General features: G+C 56.2%; 1 protein-coding gene across 4 annotated transcripts in view; it reads left to right on the top strand.

The window, feature by feature from the left end:
* SMPD3 (sphingomyelin phosphodiesterase 3, neutral membrane (neutral sphingomyelinase II)) overlaps positions 1 to 17,991 on the top strand; it is a 77,405-nt gene that overhangs the window by 52,248 nt on the left and 7,166 nt on the right. For 2 of the 4 annotated variants that reach the window (XM_014547814.1, XM_014547815.1), the window contains exon 3: positions 11,540 to 13,077. In XM_014547814.1, the coding sequence (XP_014403300.1) occupies positions 11,752 to 13,077 (1,326 nt within the window). In that variant the 5' untranslated portion in view covers positions 11,540 to 11,751. Of the gene's footprint in view, positions 1 to 4,486; positions 4,661 to 9,561; positions 9,770 to 11,539; positions 13,078 to 17,991 lie in introns of those variants that run through there. The other 2 variants (XM_005876440.2, XM_005876438.2) reach the window with 2 other exon arrangements.

Here is a 17,991-nt window from a genome sequence, read left to right as displayed (position 1 = left end):
CAGGCTGCTGGTACCCAGAAAGCTGGGTTGCTAAAGCCACCCTGGCTGGACTCTAGGTTTGCTGGGGGCAGGGCTGACACTTGACAGTCAGTCATCCAGGTTCCTATTATCGCCCACTATGTGCACAACACACAGCTAGGATCAGGTGATGGGATGGAACACTTGAGTGCCTGCAAGAGGATGCAGAATTAGAACTCAGATCTTGACTTTCCCAGGACTGGAGGTTAAAGTGATTGGGTGAGCACTTCACCCCCTACTCCCCGAGCTCCAAGGCTGCTGGTGTTGGCCATGTGGGCAGAGCCCCTGATCCTGCAGAGACACCCCATAGGGCCACACATAAGGCTCTCCCTCTTTAGTTTTGAGGGAAGAAATAGACCAACACTGCTGGAGCCTCCTTTCCCTCAGTCCTGTTTCTAGCTGGGTAGAGCTGAAGGTATGAGGGGCTGGTCACCTTTCTGGTGTGCAGACTGCAAACATAATAAATGCACGAAAACTGCCATCTGTCCTAAGAGAAATGGCCTGCTTAAGCCAAGGCCCCTAATCATCCCTGGGGCCATAGAGGAGGGGACTGGTGGGGTTTGGCGAAGAGACCATCACTGTGACTTCCAAACCTTAAGCCCCTCTGCTGAGGCCTTATCCCTTCACACAGATGAGGGTTGTGAGGGAACAGCCCCAGCAAAGGCATGGAAGACTAGGAGGGCATGGTGGGAACTGTGCAGGTCAGGGCCCTGGGACTCTAGAAGCAGGAGAGGAGCAGAGCCATCAGGCTGCTGGGTCTAGCCTGCCCTTTCCTACCCTTTCTTCCCTGCCACATGCATCTTCCTGGGGGCAGCTGGGGCCACTGAAGAGTTTAACGGGGGAGCAACGTGGTCCGACGTGGAGCATAGAAAGATCCTACCAGCTTCCAGGTGGGCCACAGGGCGGGGGGAGGCCAGCTCAGGGAGACCAGATGGTGGCTGTTGCAGTATGTAGGTGGGATGGTGAGGCTGGGCCTGGGCCTGGCAGGACCTGGGAATGGAGACAAGGGGTTAGGGAGGCAGAACAGTGGGCTGGTGAGAGGAGGCAGGGTATGGAGGACTGCTCAGGAGACAGAGCAGGTGTTGGAGAAGTGGAAGAAGAAGAATGAACTTTTAGGGGGAGATGAAGAGCTGTCCATCAAACTCATGAGGTCAGAGATTAGGAGAGACACCTGGGCTGGCTGTCATCTGGAAACAGGTGACTCAAAAGGGGTCAACAGAGAAAAGAGAGAAGACGCAAGGGAAGGTCCAGCTCCTGAAGGGTGTGCAGGGGAAGAGGGGACGAAGGGCTCTGAGAAGGAGCAGTCTCAAGTGCAAGAAGGGAACAAGAAGGAGGAGAGACAGATAAGAATCAAGCAGCTTAAGCCTCCTGTTGGGCCTATTTCTTAAAGCAAATCTGGTTGAAACTGAACAGACTGGTTTCTCATTGATGCTGACCTCTGTTCTGTTCATTTTCTTTCCAAAACTTTACCGGACACCCTGTCCACCTTCTGTCTAGCAGTGGGGGTGATGCAGGTAGCCTCAAGTTGGGTGTCTGCCAAGACCCCCAGCCAGCCAGAGGGTCACTCGGCCCTCCCAGAGCGCAAGACACAGGCCCAGCCGGCCTGCTAGGCTCTGAGCTATAGCTCGCTGTGGCTCTGAGCCCATGGCCTGCTTGAGGCTTGCTGGGTCTGTATGGTGCAGGTGAGATGCTAAGCAGACATTTTAAGCATTTAAGTTAAACAAACCCAACTAGGGATAAACTATGTCAGTGTGTCAGATCCTCCTCTCAGGCCTATTTCCCACAGCTCCTCCCCCGTCCCACCCCCAGTCTCTTCCTGGCCGGCAGTCTGGGATCTAGCGGTCAGGACGCCCTGAGTGACTCCGCCTCCTTAGTGCCCTTTCTCAGCTCTCTGAGACCTCCTTCCCTGGCTCACTACTGGCTTCACCCGCCACCTACCACTCCCCTGTCTCCATACCCTAGGACAGGGGTGGGGAACATCCGTATAAGACCTGCAAAATCATTTGGTCTGGCCCTGCCAAGACATTAGGGATCAGTTAATTAAATGTCTGACCAAACATAGCAGGCTAATTTTTAAGTTGATAATTTTGTTTGGCCTGCAAATGATGTTATAAATACCCAAATGGCCCTTGGCAGAAAAAAGGTTCCCCACCCTTGCTCTAAGAGGACCCCCCACACTCAAATATGCATAATACCCAAATGGCCCTTGGCAGAAAAAAAGTTCCCCACCCTTGCTTTAAGAGGACCCCCCACACTCAAATATGCCCGCCTAGAAAGCAAAGGCCCCGCCCCCAGAGATTCTTGGCCCTCGCTGTGCAATACCCCTTGCAATCTCAGTGTTGCATCTGTCTCATAAGAGATGTACCCTGAGCATCCCCCTGCCTCCCAGCCTACCAGCTGCTGCCCGGCCCTTCCCCTCGCCAGCCCTGGCACGCACCTGTCAGCCAGAAGATCCGGCTGTGTCTGACCACGCCCCGCCTCCCAGGGCTGACCCCAGACTATCAGGCATGGGCTGTTGGCTCCATCTCAAGATACAGTCCACCTCAGTCCAGGCTTGCAGGCCCTGCTTGGCCCCTGTGGCCAAGCCCATACACAGATCTCTGACAGAAGTTTCTAATGGATTTACTTCCCCATGTTTACAGGTTTACTTTGCTACCTATATCATCAGCCACGGCAGAAACAGTTTCCACTAAAAATTAAAAGATTAAGGCTCAGTTCCCCTGAGGCCTCATGGTCCCAAGGACCATGGGCACAAAGCAGGAGCTGACTTTTCAGTCCACACATTGAGAGGTTGGAAGAAGAGAGCCTCCCACCTGGTCTGGATTCAAGGCAGAGGAACCTCATTATTACCATTTAACAATGAAGATCTTTCTCAAAGAGGGTCGGATCTGAAGGGTGATCCTGGGAAACGGAGAGCTGTCCATCAGGAAGGCTTGTTTTTGGTAAATGGGCTGATCAAATGCCAAATCGGAAGCCTTCCTCTGTGGGTCAGGATAGGACAGGTTCTGCTGTGGCTTATCATCACAGGTTTTCTTCTCTCTAACTGCACGGGGCTTAGCTGGGGTCCTGCTCCGGGCCTCCTCAACCTGGGACCCAGGCTGACAGAGCAGCCACCACCTCAAACACTGCGGATGCATGTGGCAGAGGGGAGCTCTGGAAGGTCTCACACCTGCTGTTCAGTACGCAGGCCCAGCAGTGACCCGTACCACTTCTACTCACAGCTCACTGGTCAGAGCTGTCACATGATCTACCCAACCACAAGGGGACCAGGAAGTGCAATCCAGCCTCCTGCTTGAAAGCAGACGTCAGCTGCTCTAGGGACCAGGGAAAGTGGGGAAAGCGTCCTGTCCAAGGCTTGGAGGCAGATGTGAACAAGAAAGGACAAGGCTACCCAGAACTTCACAAAGGCAAAGCGTGCTTATCCTTTTAAAGTAATCACTCCTGAATGAAGAGGTGTCGCTGTCTTCATTAGCATGTCTATATCAGCAATTTGGGGACACATAACCTCCATAACTAGAGCCAAGAGATCTTGTCACCCTTTTCAGAGTAGGATTCAACAGCCAAGAGCAGGTATTGACAGGCCTACCACTACCAGAGGGGCAGAGCTGAACTGGAACCCAGAGCCTCAGAAGGCCCTTGGAAGCAGGTTGGGTGGCAGAAATTAGATGGAACTTGGGGTACTCGACCCAGCATCTCTCCCCCACTGACGGACACATGACTAATTCACAGTCTTATGCAGATGAGGCTCTAAGTCTCACCGCTGTAGGCAGCAGACTCCATCAGCCTCCAATCCTCTCCAGTTATACATTCTGGTGCAGGACCTGGCCCAAAGGCAGGTTGGAGGCCTCCCCAAGCAAGCAGGTTTGGCCTGAGCTGGAGCATCCTTTCTTAAGGGGAGGTGGTCTTCTGGCTGGTTCTCTCAGAGCCAAGGGCTCCTGTGGTACCCTGTGCAGAGGGAGGACCTCAGTATAGCGGTGGCCCAGGGTCCAAGATCTCTGAAAGGTCCAAGGACAAGGGCCTCAGCTCTCAGTGGTGAGCGAGATCCGGTCTTGGCCTAGAAATCTGGCCCTCAGCCCAGCCACCCAGGGTTGCAGCGAGGGTTGGTGAGATGCCATTGTCTGATTTTATTTACTCACTAGAGGCCCGGTGCACGAATCTGTGCATGGGTGGGGTCTGGCCGGTCCACTCCGATCAGGGTGGCGGAGGCCAACTGGGGGTGGGGCAGGCCGGGAGGAGGGGCTGCGGCCAGCCCTGAACCCTGGTCGAACTCCCGGTTGAACTCCCAGTCAAGGGGACAATTTACACATTAGCCTTTTATTATATAGGATTTGCACGGATTTGCTTTTTAATCTCTGCATAAATCCTCCTGGAGGACTCAGTTTGTTAAAATGTTCTTTGCAGAGAAAATGTAAGGCTGACTGTGAAATGATTCCCTTCAGAAGAATGTAGCAAGTCTGTTCTGTTTTAGGAAGGTTTGTTGTCTTCATCTGTGTTCTCTGGTGCCTTGAAATGCCTACACACCGCTCAGCCGGCCAATCCATTCCGGGAGGAAACACTGAGCTTGAAACGCAGCTGAACACCGGGTCTGCAACAGTCATACCATTTGTGTGGACTTGTATTTAAAGTTCTACTCCCACAGAAAGTATGTTGTCATTTCTTCTTTGGCAAAGTACGTTCCAAGCCTTGTTCAGCTCATGAACCATTAACATCAGCCCTCATGTCAGGGAAGCGGGGACGTGGCTGGAACAGAGGCCTCACCCCGAGAAGCAAGATTCCTCCTGGTCTCCATCCCTGAGGAGGTCTCCCTGAGGGAGGTGGTGGCACTGGCTGGCTGGGACACGCTGGGGGCTGGCACTCAGTCAGCCATGCAGCATATGCCACAGAGCTCACCTGAGGAGGGGACGTGACCTGTGGGGGGAGTTCCAGGATCCCCTGCTTAGGGCTCTTGGTGAGGCTCAGTTCAGGCACAGACCCCAGCACCTGGGGGTCTCAGAGCACCTGAGGCCAGAGGCCACGCCCATCTAGATGCCCAGCTGTTGGCATGTGGCCTCCTGGTTTGAGCCTCACTTAGGGATGTTGAAGCCTCCTCTCCGGTGGTTGCACTGCCAGCCCCAGTCCTGCCCTGGAGCTGCCTTGTCAGTGCTCAGATGGAGAAGACCCTGGGAACAGTGATCGCAGACCTGATTTTCACCATGGAGGAGGCCCCACCCCGTTTCCCCATCGGGGCTCAGCCTCCCTGAGAGCACAGGGCTGGTGGGAGCCCTATGGGCTTCAGCTTCCGGCAGACTCTCAACCGACAGATCTGGCTGCAGACAGGCTCCTGAGTATAGTACAAAGGTCCGTGGGAAGGAGAGATGCTGCTCCAAACGGCTCAGGTGTGGACTCAGGTGCCAGCCACCATCCAGCCTGTCCTTAATGGCCCCCTTTTCAGTCACCAATAGGTGATTCTGGAATGGCAAGCAGTAGAGGGTAGGGTGGTCAGATCTTCAAGCTCAGCCCCCTCCTGTGATGGAGCCCATACTCTGAGGCAGCCGCCCCATGTCACTGCAGCACAAGGTCCTAAACCCAGGGGTGCTGCTATTTTCAACGTTAGGTTGGTTCCGGCATCCCTCGCATATATGCCTCCAACCTGGCTTGAGATTTGCTTTCCAGTCACGTAAGAATCAGCTTAATCTGCTTTCTGAGTTCTGACATGGAAATGCCGAGGCTGGCTCACTGAAGGAGTGCATGGAGCTGCGCGCAGCCTGTTCCTATTCTCAGAAACCACATGATGCATTAATAGCTCCCTTGGAAAGTTTCTCTGAAAATTTTATAGCCCCTTTGCCTGCACCTGGCTTCTCCGGAGCCCTGGGACTTGGGCTTGCACAAGCAGCCCACGACAGACAGTTCTACCAAAGATGGAGGCCCCAACATGCCCTGCACCCCCCTTGCCCCTCAACTGGGATAGCAGGGTGCCCTCTTTGTCAAGCAAATGACCATATGAGGAGGAAACCTGAAGGCTCCAGCTGTATCTTGGGAGCCTTTGCAGCCAGACTAGTAATAAAAATATTACTAGAAATGTGGTAGGCACTGTGCTAAGCGCAGCACATGCATCGTCCCTAACTGCCCTGAGACAGTGTTCTTACGCATGCTTATGAGATGAGGACACCACAGCTCAGAGGGCCAGTTAAGAGTGTGTCCAGCCCTAACCGGTTTGGCTCAGTGGATAGAGCGTGGGCCTGCAGACTGAAGAGTCCCAGGTTCGATTCCGGTCAAGGGCATGTACCTTGGTTGCAGGCAAATCCCCAGTAGGGGGTGTGCAGGAGGCAGCTGATCGATGTTTCTCTCATCGATGTTTCTAACTCTCTATCCCTCTCCCTTCCTCTCTGTAAAAATAAATAAAATATATTTTATAAAAAGAAAAGAAAGGAGTGTGTCCAATATTCAGGGACCTGACCCCGTCACATCTGACACCTGACTTAGTGTTCAGAATGGCTGCACTGCTGTCTCCGGAGCGATGCTCACGGAGCACAAACCAGGACACCAGGTATTGAAGGGCCTTCCAGGACTCAGGAGGGGGCCCCTCTTTGTCCTGTGGGCAGGCCAGGTTGTGCCATAGGAGGTTTTCACAGGGGTAGAACTGATAAGAATTGAGTTTTAGACATGAGCTTGTAGACAGGATCCCTTTGGTGGTAAGTGACAGAAAAGCAACTCAAAGTGACTAGAGCAAATAAAAGGGTAATTTGTTGACTTGTTAACTAGAAAGTCTAGGAGTTGTGTTGGCTTCAGGCAGAGGGAAATTGGAGTTCAAAGATGTCGCCATGGCTTGGCTTCTCTCCTTCCAGCCCTAATGCTTTTCCCTCTCAAGGAAGGCTCCAGAAGCTTCAGGTTCTTAGTGCTTCCATCTCAAAGAAAATGCTGAGGGGTCCAGTAAGAGTTCTATGGAGAGCTTGGGTCATATGACTATTCAGCTTGAGGTCAGGGGGCTGTGGTGCCGATTGGCCTGGTGTAGCTCACTGCCCTCTCCTTTGGAGTGGGGCTGACAAAAGTGGGTCTGCCACAACCAGAGAGGTGGAGCAGGCTAGGACTTGGGCCTGTGTTGGTGCCTGAGACTCCACTGGAAGCTCCCAGGCTGGGGGGAGGAAGGGGCAGGTAGGGGGATGTCCTGATGTGCAAACAGACACATGCCTGATTAGAGGGACAGTGGGACTGTGCATAGGAGGGGTAGGGAGGCGAGGGAGGGCTTCAAGGAAGGGGAGGCAGGTGCTTTGGCTCTAGATGAGTGATAGGCATTTACAGGCACAGCTGTGTCGGTGGGAATCCCACTACGGCACACATGCCATGCCAGACCCCCAGACCCAGTTCTGCTTCTGGGATGTGGCTTTCGGGGACTAACCTGGATTTGTCTGACGCCCGTCACTCAGAAAGGCTCCTCTCGGTCGTTCTTTCTGATCTCCCAGCTACGAGTTGACTTCAAGTTTCAGCAGCTCAGAGCTCACGTTGCCATGCCAACCCCTCCCCTGCAGGCATCCAGGCAGAAATGGGCCGGCCCCATCTCGGGGCTGCCAGCCGATGTGAGCACATTCTAGTAATTGGATTGGAGCAATCCTCTCAGCCTTTCCTGCGGAAACCTCGGGCTTGGCCCAGCTCCTGCTAGACCTGAGCCTGTGGATACAAAGAGGATGGGAGGTGCTTCAGGACTCCCAGCCCTGATGCTCGATGGAAGGCTCCGTGGGGACCAGATGGAAGGGGCATGAAGGAGGGACAGGCCCCATCCTAGCCTCACATGAGGAAGCTCCCGACCCTCATCAACTTCCCAGAAGTTCTCCAAGGCTCAGAGATCCCAAAAGATGATGCGGGCTTCGTCAGAGGGGCCGGGGCTGGCCTCCACCAGCAGAGCTGAGGGCTTGCTCACTTTCCACTGCAAAAGACATTCAAATTCAAGTCAGCACCCACCCAGGACCCTTTAGCCTCTGCAGCAGGTCTATGCACCAGCATGCATGCCAGGCCCATCTCCCAGGAAGATGGGAAAAGGAATGCTGTCTTGGTGCCAGTGATACTTGGCTAGGAGTAGAGGACCTGTCCACTGCAGCTTGCCCACAAAGGCTGTTGGGGACCCACCCTCCCCTCCATCAACACCCAAACAGGCTCCTCTCCTGAGGATGCCCTCCCCAGGGGATGTCAGAGCAGCTTCTTTGCCATTGCTACTGGATGCTGGGTCCTGGAGCCCTCTGAACAGTCCACAACCCCCTCTCCCATGCTGTGGTGGCTGCAGGCCACAGGTTAGCAACAAGGTGTCTCAGTGCTGACAGGTCACTATAGGTCATCAGTAGCCCTACAGGAGCAACTGCAGTGTGGAACTGCTTGCTGTCGATGCCCCATGCCTGCTCCAGAGTGGCTGGGCCTGTGACCTCCCGGGCCCTGCCCATGTCCTAAACCAAGCACTTTTCCTCTCCCTTCTAGATTTAGGGTCATCTGGGCTCCCAAACCTCCCTCAGCCAGTTCCCCTTCCACCTGGTCAACCTGCAAACTATGGTGCTCTCCACTCTCTCTGTCCGTCCTTGCTGCAGGGAGTGGAACAAGTTAGCGAAGGTCAGGGGCTCCAACCTAAACAGGGTGGACAGCATCTTTGAGGACCTGAAGGCCTTTTGGGTCAGTCAGGGGCCTGGGAGTTCAGCAGGTGGGCTCAGGCTCCCCCCAGACCAGTGCACAGACCAAATAGTACCGCCTTCAAACTACTGAATCCACAGGCTGGAGAGCAAACAGGGCACACGGGCCAACCTCAGGGGAGGAGAGGCCAAAGAGGTGCAACAAGGGCTGGGGAGTGGGGAAGGAAACAGGGCCAGCCATCTTAGTGGCCTGTCCAGCTTTCATCCTCATGATCGCTTGATAGCCCTGGGAGACAGGGATCGCCACCCTTGTGTCATAGACGACAAGACAGGGGCTCAGCAAGCCTGACTCCCGTGCCAGGGTTTCCTTCAGGTCAGCCTGAACCTGGAGCCCAAGCTGAGTGTGCAGCAATGGAGCAGGGATGAGGGATAAGGGGTGAGTCTGGGGCCTCCAGTTATAGGACAGAGAGGTTGCCCTCTGTTGAGCACTGTATAGCGCTTCCCCACCACCACCACCATCACCACCACTGGGACCCCAGCCCAGTACTGAGACTGTAGTGTTGGGACTGAGGGCATCCCGAGCAACCCTGGAAGCCACACACCAGGATTCATAAGGGATAAACCTAGGGGTCATTGTCGGCTCTAAAACAGGCATCTGAAAGAACCCAGCCTGTAGGGGCGAGCTGTGACAGCTCAGCACACATGGTCTTCGAGGGATCTGTCAGCCCCAACAGATACCCATGGTGGACTTCACTCGGCAAAGGTGCAGCGCCAGGACAGGCATGGAGAGAACCAAAGCACGGAGGAGAGGAAGGTGTTCTCCCGGAGACGGAGCCTGGGCTGGGCCACCCACAATGTCCCACCAGGCCAAGAGCACAGGCAAGGGCAAGGGCCCCGACAGGGGTGCAGGCTGGGTGCCTGTGGGCCCGCATCCTGCCCTGCCACCCCTGCGAGGACTCCGGGGCTCACAGAGAGGTTGCCAGCCTCCAGTATTTAACTCTCACTCTCCTCTTTCATGGGGAAAGTATAGATCAGACTAATTAATGTGCTGTTGTTTGTTTGCCCTCCTTTCATTTCACTGAGACAAAATAACCACAGAGCTTTAGAAACCAGCTCCATCGGTGGCAAGCCCTTTTGTGTCGACTGCGTCAGCAGCTCCTGGGGTACATGCAGTGGCTGCCGGTGGGATAAGGGCAGGTGGGCAGCTCCTTCTAGCCAGGGCACTGCTGAAGGGCGGCAGAGGAGGGGCTCTGGGCAGGGGACCCAGGGCAGCCACGAAGGGTTAGAATGGAGGCGGGAAGCGCTGGGATGCCCGGATCTGCCACTCAGAGGGCTGCCATGGTGGCCAGCATACCTATTGGCTCCCTGGGCCACCTAACCCAACGATACCTGAGTGGGGACCACAAACATTCTGATGACCAGCCCAGGGGAGGCAGGAAGATCAGGCCTGGCCACTCACTGTCACTATAGGCAGGGCTGGGAGGAACCTGCCCAGAGGGTTTCTAGGGCCAGAGCAGGAGTGAGGACACAGGACAGCTGAATAGGGAGAGAGAGAGACACACACACACACACACACAGTCCTGTCCCAGCTAAAACCAAACACCAACCCTGATTAGCCAGTGTTGGGGACGAGCCCCACGGAGAACAGAAGGGACTTCACTCAGGAAGCCTTTTACAAGCGAGACCACATTCACCTCTAACCTGAGGACCACGGGCCAGTTTGCTTACAGGGCGTTGTGGCATAGACAAAACAGACCCTCTCCTCCTCCCAGATCCTTCCTCCAGAACTGTCCTCACAGCCAGGGCTCAGCCAAGCTCGAGTCCTCACGCTGCTTAGGGCAGACAAGCCCGCCTGGGAAAGCCAGGATGGGTGGCAACATGGACTGACCCCACCTCTAGGGCAGAAGTGGGGCCGGGTTGGTGAGACAGGACACGACCCCCCAGCTGATCTGGTGACGAAAACTCTGGGTTATGCTCCTACAAGCTTCACCACAGCCTCATCACTATGGGTCCCCAGAGGCTGGGTAAACACCCCACATTCTTGTCTGCATAGATTTCACATTCAGCACAATAAATGCACCTGGCGACCTCGCCCGGGCAGAGCCCTGGAGTCTGCTCTGAGACAGGGACCAGGGTAGACTCACTCCAGCAGCTTTGGCCTCCGCTGGGCCCAGGAGCTGTATCTTGGGAGCTTAAAGGAGAAGCTTGGGCCAGACCCTCAAGGCCCCAGGGGGCTTCTCCAAAGTTGCAGGGACCATCAGGGTCCCTTGTAACCTGGTAACTCTGACCTTTCTGGATGTTAGTAGAGTCCAGGCTGGGCCTGGACCCCCGCCAGGTGGGGATTTTTGCTGGGGGTCAGTAGGAGTGAAATGCAGAAGTGGTCTGATGCTGTAGGCTGAGTACAGTGAGAGCCTGGTTGTGGGGAGCCTTCCCTCGGGGGTTCTGCCAGCCACACAGCCCTGCACCCCAGGACTCTAGCCGCTTTTCTCTGTGGTTTGTTCCCTCTTCGTTCTGACCTGGTGGCCACTCGGTGAGGATCCTCCCAGGCTCACCCCAGCTGCTCTGGGCCAGCGTCAGGTCCAGGTACCCTCTAGGATCCCCAACCTGCCTCCTCAGCACCCACAAAGCTGTGCTCCTCTGAAATCCTGGGCCAGATTTCAAGCAATTAGGTTATAAGATTGAGATGGTCAGCCAGAGACAGTCACATCACCAAGCTGTTTACTCCAAGAAAACCTAACACACACAGGCCAAAGAAGTGTGCCGGGACAGGCCCCAGCCCCAGACACCCCGTGAGCAGCTAGCTCCCGTCTGGTCCTGGAAACAGTCCTTCTCGTGCCAGAGGAAGCAGGAATGGGGTAAACAGGGACAACAGCCCCAGCACCCAATCTGCTCCCCTAAAAGCTAATAAAAGCCCTCTTCTCTCTGTGCTGCAGGCTCTCCAGCAGGCCTTGGTGGCCTAGCATGGCCCACTGAGGTGAACCATGACTGGCTGGCCAACACTCGCCACCAACCATCCCAAGTCACCTCTCACCAGGACGTGACCCCTCCTCCTGCTGTCCCCCACTCACCCACCCCACCCAGGAACGTGCCTGCGTTGCCACGGACACCATGTAGTAGGGCCGGCCGCGGCACCCAGTGAGCTGCGATGGTTTTGTACACGACCCCCTTTTCCAATAGCTGTCTGTCTGCCCTGCACGCCGTGTCCTGGTACCTCATCTTCCCATGCTACTGGCTGCTGGACCAGCTTCTGGCCTTGTTCACGCCTGCGCCCTGTCAGAAGAACCAGCTGCTCTGCATCGTGCTCTTCATGCCCATCTACCTGGGCTTCCTGGTCACCTCGCTGCCCTTCGCGTTTCTTGGGTTCCTCTTCTGGTGCCCCCTGCAGTGTGCCCGCCGGCCCTACGTCTACTCCCGGCTGGAGGACAAGGGCCCGGCTGGCGGGGCAGCCCTACTCCGTGAATGGAAGGGGACGGGTCCTGGCAAAAGCTTCTGCTTTGCCACGGCCAACGTCTGCCTCCTCCCCGAGTCGCTGGCCAGGCACAACAACGTTTATAAAACCCAAGTACGGGCCAAAGAGATCGGGCACAGAATCCGCAATGGGGCCAGTCGGCCCCAGATAAAAATCTACATTGATTCGCCCACCAATACCTCCATCAGCGCAGCCAGCTTCAGCAGCCTGGTGTCGCCCCAGGGCGATGGCATGGCCCGGGCTGTCCCCGGGAGCATTAAGAGGACTGCCTCTGTGGACTACAAGGGCAACAGTGGGCGTCACCCCAGTGACGAGGCTGCCAATGGCCCGGCTTCCGGAGACCCAATCGACTGCAGTAGCCTTGAGAATGCCTGCGTCGTGCGCATCAGTGGCGATGAGGGAGGCCGGCACCCCGAAGCTGACGACCCTGCCACTGGGGGCCAGGCCAGGAATGGGGCTGGCGGGGGCCCACAGGGCCAGACGCCCAACCACAATCGGCGGGATGGGGACTCGGGGAGCCTGGGCAGCCGCTCTGCTTCCAAGGAGTCCCTGGTGAAGGCGCGTGCCGGGCTGGACAGCGGCGGCAGTGGGGAGCCAGGTGCCACCCACAGCAAGGCCCCGCACAAGGCCTCGGTGGTGAAGAAGGTAGCTGCGCGCAAAAGGCGGCACCCGGACGAGGCCTTTGACCACGAGATCTCGGCCTTCTTCCCCGCCAACCTGGACTTCCTGTGTCTGCAAGAGGTGTTTGACAAGCGGGCGGCCACCAAGTTGAAAAACCAGCTGCATGGCTACTTCGAGTACATCCTGTATGATGTCGGGGTCTATGGCTGCCAAGGCTGCTGCTGCTGCCGCCGCTGCTGCGAAGCCCACTGTTGCTTCAAGTGTTTCAACAGCGGCCTCTTCTTTGCCAGCCGTTACCCCATCATGGACGCAGTCTATCACTGTTACACCAATGGGAAGGGCGTCGACAGCCTGGCCTCGAAGGGAGCGCTGTTTCTCAAGGTAGGAGGCCTGGGCACACACCAGCTGGTCCCAGAGCCATGTGGGAGGTGGGCTGCAGCCCGGGGGTCCTCACACTGTGGGAGATCTATGGGCAGACGAGTTCATTCATGGAGCTGAACCAGAGGGCCCCCAACTCAGGGACAAGGGAAGAATGTGGGGACAACAGCCAAGGCTCCGGTATGACAGTGATCTCTGAGCCACCATTTCCCCATCTGTAAAGTGGGGGCAATGTGGAGCCCACTCACAGGGTGGGAGTGAGTGGTGAGGCCTGGGGGTTCTCTTGGTGCTGGAGGTGAACGTGGCCGGCCAATGATGGGATGGGAGTGGTGGGGGTAGGGGGAGGCTACTGTCTGTAACAAAGCAGATATTCACAAGACGGGAGACCAGCAAAAACCAATGGTTGCAGGTCCTGGGCCCATTACCACACCGGCCTCGCTGGCCAGGACACCCTCTCCCTCCTGGCTGTCACACCAGGCTCTGCCCACCAGCCCAAGGCTTCGCTTCCATAGTCACTAATTAAAGTGAATCATAATTATTCCTGCTAATTTGGATGCAATTGGCGGAGATTTTAGACCATGGTAATTTGGTCATTATGCATTATCTTCTCCTGAGCCTGATGCACTCAGAGTGTCGACTTCTTGTTCTCTATCCAAAAGCCGCGCTTGGTGCTTCCCGAGTTTTCTGAAGCGTTGCTTGGCCAGCAGATACAGAGCAGGGCTTTCTGCCCCAGAGGCAGCAGCTGCTGTGGGTCTGGGTTCTGTCCATTTCCCTCAAGACTTCTCAGTTCCCCCTCGAAGGGGGTCCACGAGGGCAGGCAGGGGGACCCAGTGTGGCTAATGTGGAAGCGCAGGTAGGAGGCTGTCATGCCCAGGCCTCAGCTCTGACTGTCCAGGAAAGTGCTGTGTCAGCCAAGCACCTGTCGGGAGAGAGGCCCAGGCTGACTGTCTGCATGGAGACGGCTGGAGCCAGGGCCAGCACCCAGGGCCCGGGCACCCCTCCACGTGTTCTGTGGCTCTCGTGTGGCTCAGCAGGCCCAGAGTCGGAGTCCTTGGCTCTCCATTCACAGCCTGAGATGCTGAAATTGAATGCACTCCTCTGACAGGAGAGCCGACCTTCCCATGGTGGCAGACGGTTCATCAATGTTCAGTTCCATGGATGTATTTTCATCTCAGTGTCTTTCTGGGGAAGGAGAGGACATGTCAGGCTCAGGGAAAGGGGGGAGCACACCCTTTCCCTCACACAACCCTACCACAGGTGGCTCAGAGGCCAGGGAACCCCTCGACCCTGCCCCCGGCCCATACATCCCCTCCTCATCTCCCTCCTTGGTCTGGCACCTCAACCACCAAGCCCACCAGGGCCACCAGTCCTGGAGACAGCCCCTCCACTGCGGGCTTTCCTTCTAGGCTCCTGTTGCCTGTCCCTCCGTTAACTGTCAATGCTCCCTCTCCCTCCTGGGTCTAAAACTGGTCTATAGACATGTTTAATTTGGTTCACACCATTAAAATATTTCTTGTCTTGGCCAACATTTAAAAATTAAGACATTTCACATAAATCCCAGTTTGCAACTTCTTCCCCGACTGGGGCAGATCTGGCAGCACCAGACCTGCTGATTCTGCCCAGCTCTCAGCTCAAGCAGCCCCCACCACAGGGTGACCCGACTTGACCAGGGCTCTTCATTCCCAAGTGGTCACCACGGCCAGCCCCCACACCTGCCTCAGGAAAGCCACTCCATGGCCTCCATTCCCACACTTGCCGAGGGGTCTCAGGTCTGTCCAAGCCCAGATCTCTCCCCTAAGCCCCCAGCTCTGTGTCTGGCTGCCCCTGGACACGGTCCCATTTACTCCTGAAGAGAACTCATCATCTGCCCTGGTCCCACCCTCTCCCAGGTTCCACCATCTTTCAGCCAAAAGGCCCCACCTTGACTCCTCTCTGTGCCCTGGGCCCATCCAATCCATGCAGACAACTAATTTCACTTCCCAGATACCTCTGGACTGCCACGCCCATGTCTCCAGCTGCCCTATTCTCCCCCTTCCAACCCATCCTCCTCCTGCCCCAGTCTGATTCCTGGTACCCCTCTCCCCCTGCCTTGGGGAGAAGCTCAGCCTTCCCTGGGCCCTCTGCCCTCACCTGGCTCCGCTCCAGCCCGGCTCTCCTGGTCATGGTCCCGCCCAGTTTGGCCTCACCATCTCTGTGGAGCTTTCCCAACTGGCATCCACATAAGCCATCTTCCCATCACGGGTTCCTCAGCATTTGTCCCCAGCAGTCTTGTCGCCTGTCCCTTCCATTAGACAGACCCCTTCAGAGGGGAAGGGAGCCGGCTGTGCCCAGCACACAGCTGACCCAGCTCATCTCTGTTGCCAAGAGTGAGCCTGTTTTTCCTGTGTAGAGAAATGAAACAAATGGGGTTTCAGAAGACAGGCCGGCCCAGGAAGGGGTCCAGGGCTGGGAAAACGCTGCCCTGGCTGTGTGTGGAGCCAGTGTTCCCTTCATTGGCGGGGCTCCCCTGTCCACCCTGCCCTCCCGATGGACCCTGTGGCACTGCCGATCCTTGAGGGAAACGCTTTCCTGCTACTGTGAGGGCCTGAGAAGGAAGGGACTGGACTCGCTTTGGCCTCGCCAATGAGAGAGCCCGACTCTGGGCCCCTCTCTGTTGACAGTCTGTGCCCACCAGAATTAAGAGGCACAACCTCTCAGTGTGATTGTTTGTTTTTGCAAGAGAAACACAAGCCTCTGCAGCTCCTGAGGACTCGAGCCAGAAATCAATAAGTCCCGGCACATAATCAAGTGGATCTCGGCGCGCTCACAGGCTGACCGAGCGGGGAAAGGGGTGAGGAGCTGAGTGAGGTGCCTGGTGCAAGGGCTGAGGGAGAGGCAGATGGCCTTGGCCTGTGTCTCTTCAGGGCTGAGTGGTGCCTCTCTGCACCTGTCCTGTCCCTGCCCAGGACTCAGCACAGGCAGACGCACTAAGTGCTGAAGGAGTGAGGGGATAACGCTCTAAGCCGGCAGAAAGCCTGTCGCCAGGAGCTCAGGAAGCAGTGCGGAGCTCAAGGAGAAATTGGGAGGGGGCAGCAAACTGATTTGAACTGGCCTCAGCCACCAGCGCCTCGTGACCCTGGCCAATTACGGTATAATTTTAGTATAATCCTCACAGATGTAGAAGCACTAAGCAGGGGTGCTCACAGCAGGAGTATTATTATTGAAGAGGGAACAGGCAGTCATTGCCCAAGGAACACGGGGCGAGAGCGCCACCGTGTGGCCTTACATGGGGCATCATGGCTTTAAAACTGGATTGTGTTTTTCCAACAGGACACATCAGTGGTATGGGATTTCTTGAGCTGTTTCAAAAGTGCAGGGAATTTTAGACCGAGGCTTGAGTCTGGAATACAGGCAAAAAGTGACCGTTGAACATGAGTTTATAAAAAGCTCCAAATCCAGGCCGTACAGCCCATTATCAAATAACCAGACATGTATCCCCCCAGGGTGCTGGGAAAAGATGTGTCTCCATCTGGCTGGGAAAGGGGATGATGACATCTAAGTCCACATGGAGATTAATGCCAACCTGACTCGAAAAGATGTGTCTCCATCTGGCTGGGAAAGGGGATGAGGAGCTGCAGAAAGCTCAGGGTGTGTGATGACACCTAAGTCCATATGGAGATTAATGCCAACCTGACTTTGACAGCAGAGATGGCAGCCTTGGAGGCTCTCAGAGTAGAGGACCGTGACGTGGCAGTGGTAGCGGCACGTTCAGGCCACTCTGAGCTACAGGATGGACAGGACTGTTCTTGGTGGATGCTAGGTGCACCCACCCTGCTGCTGCACGACCTGTAGACCGGGTCTCTACGTCACCTTCCTGGGACAGTTTCTAGGGTCCAGGGTCTCAGCATCATTGAAAACCCGATCAAGAATGGATGGGTGAACTTTGGGGAAGACAGAAGCTCAGGCCAGTCAACCAGAGGCCTCTAGGCAAAGGTGCCCACAGATGGTCCTGGGGAGCATGCCTGGGAGGGACTCACCCGTTTCAGCCTCGACCAGCTGAGCTGCGGGGAGGGCCTGGGAGAGACAGCAGGCTGGGTGGCCGCCCCTCACCTCTCTCCACAGCTCCTAACAAGGGCTCAGGCTTGCATCAGGCCACCACGGGGGCCATTTCAAGTTGTTTGTGATGTACATTGAGATGCTTGTTATCATTACACCAACCTGTGGAGACAGCCTGCCAGGGTCCTCTGTGGTTGGGCACAGAGTCGGGGAGGTGCCACCAGCCCTACTCCTCCCCTGGGGGGGGGGGGGGGGGGGGGGGGGGGGGGGGTTGAACAGATGTGGACTGAGGTCTGGGGAGAGTGGAGCCGCAGGGGAAGGAGGACTGGATTTGGGATGGAGGCCATGGGGCACCTAGGACCAGCCTGTGACACAGGTGCCAGAGACACAAGCCACCACTATCACCCAGACTGGGGGGACTAAGAGCAGATGACGTGACTTCTCACGAAGCCAGAGGGCAGAGACTGGGGAGAGAGAGCAGAAAGCAGGACCCGAGGCCTCTGGGTGTCAGCTTTGCGGCTGAGCCAAATCTGCGAGACAGCCACCTTAGACTTCAGAAGGATGGGCTGTAGGGTATGATCAGGCCCAGGGTTTGACTAAGGGAAAGAGGGAAGAGGCACCAGACAGGAGTGAACAGGGAACTGTGAGGCCGGCAGTCTGGTCACCAGTGGAAGGCAGGGGTTTGGATTGGAAATTTGGGATTATTTCTGCATTTGTCCTGTAAAGCCTACACAAATGGCCAGGTGGCACTCACCATGCTGTAGGCTGCCATTTCTTTTTGCATCTGCCTCACACACTAAACCAGGAGATTCTGGAAACAGGACATGTGCTATTCCTACCTGGGCCCAAGTCTAGCCAGAAGCCAACAGAGCTGGCCTGTAA

The sequence above is a fragment of the Myotis brandtii genome, unplaced genomic scaffold (genome assembly GCF_000412655.1).
Source record: "Myotis brandtii unplaced genomic scaffold, ASM41265v1 scaffold486, whole genome shotgun sequence".
Taxonomy (NCBI): domain Eukaryota; kingdom Metazoa; phylum Chordata; class Mammalia; order Chiroptera; family Vespertilionidae; genus Myotis; species Myotis brandtii.
This window is presented reverse-complemented; position numbering and strand designations above follow the sequence as displayed.